Source organism: Poecilia formosa, unplaced genomic scaffold (genome assembly GCF_000485575.1).
Source record: "Poecilia formosa unplaced genomic scaffold, Poecilia_formosa-5.1.2 Scaffold587, whole genome shotgun sequence".
NCBI lineage: Eukaryota > Metazoa > Chordata > Actinopteri > Cyprinodontiformes > Poeciliidae > Poecilia > Poecilia formosa.
Genome location: NW_006800526.1, coordinates 19,194 through 29,533, shown reverse-complemented (window position 1 = coordinate 29,533; position 10,340 = coordinate 19,194). Strand labels below are relative to the sequence as shown.

At 37.7% G+C, this 10,340-nt stretch overlaps 1 protein-coding gene across 1 annotated transcript; it reads left to right on the top strand.

Annotated features, from left to right (window-relative positions):
* The first annotated feature begins 455 nt into the window (after window positions 1–455).
* On the top strand, window positions 456–8,957 carry prl2 (prolactin 2). Its single transcript, XM_007541092.2, has 5 exons — window positions 456–474; window positions 3,632–3,819; window positions 6,141–6,248; window positions 6,608–6,787; window positions 8,427–8,957. The coding sequence occupies exons 1-5, from the start codon at window positions 456–458 to the stop codon at window positions 8,619–8,621; spliced, it is 690 nt and encodes a 229-aa protein (XP_007541154.1). The 3' UTR covers window positions 8,622–8,957.
* The last annotated feature ends 1,383 nt before the right edge of the window (window positions 8,958–10,340 follow it).

Sequence of the window (10,340 nt, the reverse complement as noted above, 5' to 3'; positions counted from 1 at the left end):
AGGTGGAGGCGATGGGTGACAACAGACAATAACGTGACAATAACAGTCACGTTATTGCATGGATTTTACGGCGCCACCTTAAGACCCTGAACTACACATTTTAATGGACAAAAAGCGCAACGCTACTTGGATGTAACGAGTAACGCGACAGTTTTGTAGAAATGTAGTGAAGTAGAAATTACAGATACTTACTGTAAAATACTGGAAATACTTACTGTAGTGGAGTAAAAGTAGAAAGTATCCATTATTAAATCTACTTAAGTAAAGTACAGATACATGAAAATTGTATTTAAGTACAGTAACGAAGTACTTGTACTTTATTACTTCCCACCACTGGAATTGAAGCACACTTGAATAATATCCAAAGATGATGTGCAAATCCGTTCGGCTAGGATGAATTTCCAGATCAACGTGAAAAGCAATAAAAAGTACTTGTTTATAAAACATAAGCAGAGATGATATGGAGAGCCAACGGTATCAGACTCAACCATAGAAAGGAAGAAAAACCCCATAATACACCGAGAGGGAAATACATTGATGTTAAAGGCAGGGTACTTTGGAAACAAAATTTCTAAGTATCAAAAATCATCAAAGCACACAATAAATTGTCAAATAGTCTGTTTATTAGAGTAAACAGGTGTTGATCTACCTACTGACATAGATTGCATCTGCTGGAGAAAAATGTTTCCTTTAGATTTGAATGACCCAAAATGCCAACCTTCAGCTTCTAGAACACACTGTGGATTAATCAAATGAGTTGTTTTTTTTTATTACAAATTAACAACAAAGATAAGTCCAAATGATTATCTACATAATGGCTATCTGTCAGGCACTGTCCACCTGTCAGTGACATACAGAAATATAGAGCAAACATAACAGCATAAACATTTTACTAAATAGTCAAGTAGGCAGACTATGCAGCTCTTCCAGGAAAGTTGTACATTATGGCACTGACTTTGTGACTAACACATTCTCAGAAATTAACAGCAATATTTAAGTCAGATTTATTTGCAGCATATTTCAGCAACAACCCAGTTCAAAGTGCTTTACATTATACAAACATAATACAGTAACCAATTACGAAACAAGCAATAAACATTACATTTAGTCAAATACCATCTTCAAAATCATCAAGAATAATCATCAAACAAATGCACATCAGATATATTCATCGGTGTTCCAGTTATTGTTAATCAATTTCAAGGAACTCAATGTTTCAGCTGTTTTGCAGTTTTGTGGAAGTTTGTTCCAGTGAGAAATATTTAGATATTCAATCCTTCACAACAACAAAAAATAAATACATTTCTTTTCACATTTTTACATCTTACGATCTTTATTTCAGACAACTTCGGAAGTTCAAAAGGTTTTAGCAAAAACTTTCGCAATCTCCAATAATTTACTCTTTTTTACTCCAAACTTTTGAACATTTATAAACTTTTAGTCTAGTATTTGAGACACCATTTATTTCAGGAAAGATTTTAACCAGAAGATAACTTTCAAATCTCCATTGTTCCAACACATCAATAAGGTTTCTTTGTTTGTCTACCAGGAAAATTTGCTTTCTGTAATTATGGATTGAAAGGTCAGATCCAGTGACTGTAGTGTCCTGTGGGCATTCGTGAACAAAACTTTGACCCCTTAACTCTACAGGTCAGTCTAAAAATGACAACATGAGAAGATCTGCCTGACAACACAGCTTCCCATGGAAGCCTAAGTGTGGTTTGTCTGCACATGTAGCTTGGTCACATGTGGAATCATCATTCAATTATCAGTGAAACATCTCTGATAATGTACTGTTTTCAATCTCCAAAACAAATCAATGCTTTTATGAGATGAAGCTTTCTAGACTGAATCACATAATCGTCTCTAATGAAGTAATGACATCCTTTTAGTACAACAAACCTTCAGCATCAGAGTGTAAAAGGAGTGAGACATTATGATGCACACACTGATAGGACAAAATTTTACTTAGTCAACATGCTGAGTCTGTAGGCTATGCAGAAAGAGTATATGGAATAATGTAGTGAAGCTTTATTTTGAAAAGAAAGGAAAATTATTCTAAAAAGAACTTAATGAGGCAACTGCTGGGCTGGTGGGTTTACTGATTTGAATTGTGAACAAAGCACTATTGTAGTTTGGATTAGTCAAAATCTCAAAAACAAGTTTCCTGGATACTCGTCTCAGAGTTGCAAGCTTCCTCCCTTCTTCCTCCAAATGTACCAACATGGCTGCCCTGCTTTTGCTCTGGGTAGATGCAAGCATTTCACTCCAAAACATGTTCCTGTCTGAGACATAGAACCTGAAAGAGTGGCCTGTTGGGACCTGGAAGGAGACTGAAGTGGTTTAGTTGGTGGAGGCAGAGGAAAAAACTTATTGTGTAGTTATTGTGTGCAGAGCATCTTCAGTCAGAGGCTTCTTCAGATTCAGTGCAGTACAGACTGCTGAAGATTTTTCCTACCAACAGTCATCACCATCTTCAATAACTCTTTGAAGAATCTAAATCATTGTGTTACAATATTTAATTTCCTTTTGGGATTATTAAAGTATTTTTGACTTTGAATTTGAACTCAATTCACACCTTAGTCCTAAACCTAAATCCTGACCGAAAATCAGCATTTCTCCTTGTGGGGACCAGGCATCGGTCCCCACAAAGTAATATGTGTCAGGAAAATGGTCCCCACAAAGTATTAAATACATGGTACACACACATATACATACATAACCACCAGGTTTATGAATATGTACATGATAGGAGCACTTACGTACAGATATTCATGAATAGGTCAGAGTACAGTTCTGTCATCATTTTTACACCAAGGACAGAGAAATAAAGACAGTCTAGATTTCTTGCAGCTGTAGAAAAAAAGCCCAGGATAGCTACCTCAGGGCTCAGACAGGGTCATTAGGTCAAAGTTCATAAGCATTAAAATAAAACATAAGCCATAGGATATTAACCTGTATGCATCATACCTACTCTCCCATAGTATATGAGTTTGAGAGAGAGATATTAAAGGGCATTAAAGGACATGAAGGACAAAGAAAGACAACATGATTACAATGCTTTCAACCCCTGGAAATAATAACAACACAAAATAAACTGTTCTAGAATGACTCATTGTTCTTAGGGTTGGGCTTACAGTGATCTGACTGATCACTCACATGCCCCTGTTCCCCTTCTCCCCCCATCCTTTCTTAACATCCCCCTCCTTATTTTTGCTTACCAGCCAAATTATCAGTGAGGATTCATATAAAGCTCTTGCTGTCTTGAAACTGAAGCATTCATTTCTGCACCAGAGACGAAAGCCTTCTGCACCTACAGGATGTCTGCACACATCAGACCAGGCAGGTATCATGCATGAAAAGGACTTCTCTCTGTCTCTTCACATCCCGTCTAATTTCTCAGTCTGTCACTGCATGAAGTTTTGACCTTTTTTGCTGCTTTTTGTAGAATCCATTTTAATATTTTGAAAAAAAGGAGGCACATTTAGGTTTTAATATGGAAAACATGGAGAAAATATATCAATTCATTCATTTACTTACTGTCCATATTCTTGAGGGTCACTGTGAGTTTTCTTAATATTCCGGTCTTTGTTGTTTTTCCTCATTTTTCTCTTTCTTTGGCATTTCTTAGTCTCCCCCGTGTTGGTGGTGCTAGTCTACCTGGCACTCTGCAGCAGGCTGAGCAGCATAAGAGCAGCATCCAGCTGCACCAACGGCCAGACTGGATGCCACTTCCTTTCCCTGGCCAACCTGTTTGACCGGGTCATCCAGCACTCAGCCAGGATGCATGGCATTTCAAATGACCTACACTCTGAATTTGTAAGACTTTTTCTTATTTCCTGAGGATTTTTAATGATTTGGATCAGTCTCTTTGATATACTTGTGTTCTGTCGTTCTGAGTGTATCCGTTGTGTCCAGAGTGCATTTCTACTCGATCTATCTATTAGATGTAACAGTTCTGTTTTATTAGCTATGCCAGTGATTGGTTAGGATTATACAGTTTGGTCTACTGGTGAACCTTACTTTGCCAATAATTAAAAAAAAAAAAAAGATTTAAATGAAGAAGTGATTTTAGGACATACAGTACATTACTCTGTTTTAAGTGGGAACTAAACATGTTATCATACCTAAAAAGGTTTTGTAAGAGGAGGATCAAATAAATACACTGTATTTTCACCTTCATAATTTTTTTTGTTTTTTTAGTCATGTTTAAAAGTTTAAAAGTAAATTAATTTTAATAACCTGAGAAAGATAACCTGAGTAAATCCAAAACCTCTTTTTTAAGTTCTGATTTTACGTAGTTGAGAAAATTAGCTGTCCAAACCAACCTTGTCCTACATGAAAAATGAATTACCTCATTGCTCAATTTACTATTATTAACTACATTTAATGGATACTAACTTCAGTTTTCCTTGTCAAACCCAGACCTGATTACAGCTGGACCTGTGAAATCAAAAAACTGACTGAAACATAACCTGTCTGACAACATTAAGTGTTCTAAGAGATCTGGAAAAATAACTTTAAGCAAGTAAATCAAAAACATCTCAGCTGTTCTTTTAGCTATATGCACATTTAAACATAAAACATAGTTTAGGTGACCAAAGGCAACAAGAAAGAATACAACAAATGCTAATATATATGGTAATTTGTGAATGACAGTATGACCTATATAAGTTTTTAACCTTCTGGATGCCATGTTGCCATGCTTTCCAGATCTTATAGTTGTTTTAAAATGGTCCCTGTGGGCTCATCATCAGCTGATATCAGAAATCTGCTGATAAGGTAGACTGACACAGCAACAGGCATCGCCAAGGAACTCCTCATAGGAACACAGATATTTTTTCTTTTCTTTTCTTTTTTTTAAATACAGACCTTGTTGTCTGTTCTGACCATATGGGGCTCATAACTGTAATGCTCTTATGGGTGCTGCAACAAAGCGGATGGTGTCTGTAACAAAAAATCTAATCTCACCTATTAAATAGATGGAATGAAGTCACACTTTGTGCATCAATAAAAAAAAGCCTTTTAACACAGAGAGAGACATTCACCCACACCTCAGAATTAAATCCAGTGTCAAGGGTCTGTTTGTATATTTGCATTTTTGAGAATGACATCATCAGGTTATACATCAAATAGTATTCAGATGGGTATTTGTCACGACTAGCATACCACAGTGCTTTTCTGAACTGCAGTGAAACTAGCAATACTCATACATTGAATTTTGATAGTAATAATTTATTATATTGACCGAAAGTATTCTAGTCAAGTCAAAGTTTATACAGCACATTTACAGCAGCCTCAGCTGACCCAAGTGCTTTGCAACAAGCACAACATCACAAGTAGATAAATGACAAAATAGAAAATAAAATTAAGTTTAGTAAAAATAATAAGACAAATATAAAATTGGCAAAGATACCAAAAGATAATGGTATGAATAAAAACCAAACAATACTTAAATTTTAGCTGCAGCAATTTTCTTCCATCCTTTTTATTTTATTCCAGTCGTGAGGGCCATTAGGACCAAACATCACTAACGATGTCAGTTCAACAGATTTAGAAAAGCATTGAGAGGAGCAGGATACATTTCTGTGTAATATGTTGCACCATACAGCACCATAAACTGCAATATGCAAAATGCTCTCTGTAACCCATCTTCCATTGCTCTTCTTGCTATTATTTAGTGATGCACATGTACATACACACACACACACACACATGTTTGTGTTGCTATCTTTGTGGGGACTTTCCATTGACTTCCATTCATTTCTACAGCCCAAACCTTACCTTTACCCTTTTCCTAAGCCTATCCATCACATACCTAACCCTAACTCTAACCAAAACTCAATTCATACCTTAGCCCTAACTCTGACCTCTGACCCAAAAACAGGGTTTGGGGACCAGGCTCCGGTCCCCACAAGGAGCAATTGGTCCCCACAACGTAGTATATGTCAGGAAAATCGTCCCCACAAGGTATTACAAACAAACGCACACACACACTACACACACACGCATACACAGACGCACACGCACGCACACACACAGAAAGCATCACTAATATTAATCACTTGCGTACTCTGTCCACAGATGGCATTTAGAAGAAGCCTGACCTTTGACATTCTCATTCATGTCTACTCCATCAGGAACTCTACTTCCTTCCCAGTAAGAACCAGATTGGCCGGGTCAGTCGCAACTGCCACACGTCTACCATCCTAACTCCAAATGGCAAAGAGAATGCTCAGAGAATAGCGGTGAGTTAACCTTTCTGGAACGTATTTCCTCTTCCTGACATCAGCTGTCTACATCATAGTGAAACGTCATGTAACCTTTTGGGTTCCCCTTCAGTTATTACCTTTTACAACTGCTTAAACGGTTAACGGTTTAGTGATGCACATGTACATACACACACACACACACGCATGCACGCACACACGCATGCACACGCACACACACACACACACACACACACACAGAAAGCATGTGTGTGTGCTTAAACCGTTGCATTGAAAATGCAACGGTTTAAGCAGTAACTGCGTACAGCTGTGACGGTAAACAAGCTCTCCTGACATTTGTATCTCACCATGTTTCCATATGTCCTGCTGCTCTGCAGAGAGAGGAACTAACCGAGGTGATTTTGAAGCTCCTGGTCGCATGGCGGGAACCTCTGTGGCATTTTCATCAGAACATGGCTCAGCACCGTGAATTTAACAACTTCAGCTCAAACAAGTCCCTGGAAATGAGCGAAATGGTGCATGAACTACGCAGGGGTGTGCAGAAAGTGGTTGAGAAGGTACATGCCTGCACACACGTCCTCATAATCTACATCATAAACCAAGGTGAATGATTCTGAGCCACCTTTATGAGAGACGTAAGGAGATTATTTATACTTATCAGATTAAAATTTACTTATCACTAAAAAAGACCAGGAACCTTTTTAATTAACAGGATATTTTATTTTCTCATTATTCATACTGCTGTCCCAATAAAATAAATAAGTACAAAGAACAGAAACCACCAAAAAATATACTAATGCATCAATAATACTCAACACAAACTGATGGGGGGAAAAAGAGGGGAAGGTTTTATGAGCAAATAGTGAACATTTGAAATATTAGCTACAATGAGTTAGGTCTCTTGCTACTTTCTTCAGACTATGTGTACAGTTATGAGTTTCAATACCAAACATTAAAAGAAAATGGTTGATTTTTGGAGTAACCCATCCTCTCAGAGTTCAACTTCTAAGACAGAACAGAAATAGTGAGTGCATGTTTTGTGAAATGAAATGGTTGGCTCACTGATGAAGATGACAGTCTAGTCTCAGTTTACCTGACGGGTAAACCTCTTCCCAATGCGCTGGTTCCGGTCAGGCAGTCATTGGTAAATTTGAAGGTCATTGGTTATGTTTGTTGAACTGAACCCAGTAACAATAAAACAAAGTAGAATGGAAAAAAAAAAGAAAATTAGCTGAACACCCAAAAAAAGAGAAAATTGATTCTATTCTTTTTCAACCACTATTTAGATTCCGATAGATACCAAGAATGTAAGCAAACTATCCTAAGCTGCTTACATACAAAAGGTTTCCAGCAGGAAATCATTGTACATATTAATCATCATATATGGTTTATATTTCATAATTTAATATATTTCTAAAGTTATGTTCCATCAATATTATTTCTTCAAGCTCTAGCACATGGTCATGACAACAGTAAAACCTCACACCTAAATCACTGAAACACTGATATTTCAAGACAAAGGAAATTATAGCTGTGTGGAATATAAATAGTTTTAAAGGAACTTGGTGAAAGTAGTTCTGGTGGGTAAAAGGCTTTGTGTCATGATGTGTGGATGAGGTGGTGAGGAGAGACGCAGGTTGAACCCAGGTTGGAGTGAAAATGAGAAGAGACAAGACAACAGGTGGGACTAAATACACTGAGAGGGTAATCAAAGAAACGAGACACAGCTGGGATCAATCAACAGGGAAGACAGAGACTCACAGGGGAACAGGCTAATACACACAGAAACACCTCAAAAGAAATACACAGAAAACACAGATCACAACACTTTGTATTTCTCATGAGAGCTTTCATAGAGGACACTGCGTGGTTTATGTTTTTGTTGTTTTTTAATTCCTAAAGTAATTTATTTTAGAACAAAATGCATCAGTGCATAAAACTGTTACCGTCTGATAGTGCTTGAGGTTAACTCGTCTCATCCACCTGATCACCAGAGCTGTAGACTACTTTACCAGTTTTTTTTTCTCAAACCATGTTTTTTGAAGACAGATGAGTTGAATGTCATATTTTTTGAAGAAAGTTGTTCAGTCTCCTAAATAGACATTAAGAAGCTTTAAATATGTGGTTTACTATCAATAAGAGCGTTTTGGTATTGGTTTGAAAGTTGAAGTAATCATGTGTGTTCCTGTGCCTCAGATGCAGATGCTGGGAGTAATAAACAGTTCTCTTGGTAACCTGGGTTCCCCGGAGGCTCTGCTGGCGTCTGACAGGGCTGAATGGCGACTCATGAACGACTACGATCTCCTCTATTGCTTTCGCCGTGATTCAAACAAGATCCAGAATTACCTGAAAATCCTGAAGTGTCGAATTGTTCCAGAGCATGGGTGCTAAAAGGAACACTATCAAAGAGGTTGTGTTGGACTCTGTTACATCAGCATTGAAATGGAAATACTCCATAAAGAAACAATGTATAATCTGACTTACTGTACGTTCCTTTTGCCAGCTATCAGGCATGAAGTAGCTACACTTATAATTTGTTCAGTTCTGTCATGAATGAAGACCTGCAGGTAGTCGGCTTACTGTGTACTTCATACTTGATTTCACTTTCAAAACTTCAGAGAAACGATGGGCATAATGTAAGGGTGCAGTGGCAGCACAAATGTTTACAAATGTCATGTAAAATGAACAATGTATTGAAGTATGGTTGTATTATATAAAAACATTACTAGAAAAAAAATATATTATTCTCATTTCACCAGAGAAGAATTATGTGCAGTGTTTCCACATTCCACCAGAGACTGTTCATGTTCACATGGTCAGAAAAGAGCCAATATGAACACATTAATCAGTTTTCTTTATGTACAGTCTTTGGATAACGTATCATCATATCTTTAAATGGCAAGTTCTAGTCTGACCACAAAGTAATGGTGTTAAGTGTAACATGTGACCATAGTAAAAGTTCACTGTCACATGTCTCAGTTGGCCAGTGAGAACAGAAAAGTGTCTACTTGACATTGATCTTGGCATTTAGTCAAACAATCCACAAAAAAACATGAATTTTAGTTTCAATTTTACTCATTTCAGATGTCAAAATTATATATTTTTTTGTCTTCATGAAAATATCGAAAGACAAGAATATTGTCAGAACTGTGTGCCATGAGAACTGTGAGACATTTCAGCAAATGGACCCACAAGCCGTTTCATTTTGTGTCTTTTATCACAACCACAAAAAGCATTTTTAATCAGTTTAGTGTGGTTCAACGAGCTAAATCCAAACTTTGTCACTTTAAAGGGAATTTTTTTCTTGTTTCTCATTCCATATATATGTTTGACACATAACAAGCTTAAATCTTCTCTTAGCCTAATAAGAAATCAAGCCAAAAAACAAAAATATATTATAATGGCGCTCTCACCATTGAAGGATGATAAGATCCTGCATGAGCCAACGTCCGTCACTGACAAGGCTCTTCATGAATGAAGCCACCATGATATATTCACTCTTAGCCCCTGTGGAAGGCCTTAAATCAAGCTAATGAACTGTCTAGGTCCATTAGCTTACCTTGTAGCTGTATTGTTTCATAAATACAATGTAATGACACCGATCCTAAAAACCTGTGTTATATAAGGAGTGAGTAATCATGTCTAAATTGGGGACAGTAATCAAAGGGCATGTAATGTTCACATGGTGTTCTGTGTTTTTGTTTGAACTTATCCATGCCACACCCCTCATTCCCGTTATTCCCCACACCTGTGTTGCTCCCTGATTGTTTCCCCTCTTAAGCCCTTCTCAGTCACTACCAAGTCGCCAGATTATCGAACCCTTTCTGCTAGTAGTTTTCCAGCACTCCTGTCTCGCTCTCATCGTTTCTACCACGCTTTGTTCCACGGATCTACCCCTTTTGCCTTGCCCTTGTCGGACTGTTGCTATTTGCCCTTCGGATCTCGACCCACGCCTGTCTCGCTGACTCTGCTCTCGCCCACTCCCACGGATTCTGCTCTCAGTCCCACTGTGCATGACCCCTGCTCGTCTGACTAAGTATTCGGATCTGGATTTGGCCCTTCTGCTGTTTCACCCAGTAGTGCGCTGCCCAGTATCAGCGCTTCCCCTCT

Excerpts from the sequence above, each read along its gene's own strand:
- prl2 (XM_007541092.2), top strand. Across the intron at positions 3,820-6,140 it reads ATGACCTACACTCTGAATTT|GAACTCTACTTCCTTCCCAG; the intron begins GTAAGACTTTTT and ends CTACTCCATCAG. Across the intron at positions 6,788-8,426 it reads TGCAGAAAGTGGTTGAGAAG|ATGCAGATGCTGGGAGTAAT; the intron begins GTACATGCCTGC and ends CCTGTGCCTCAG.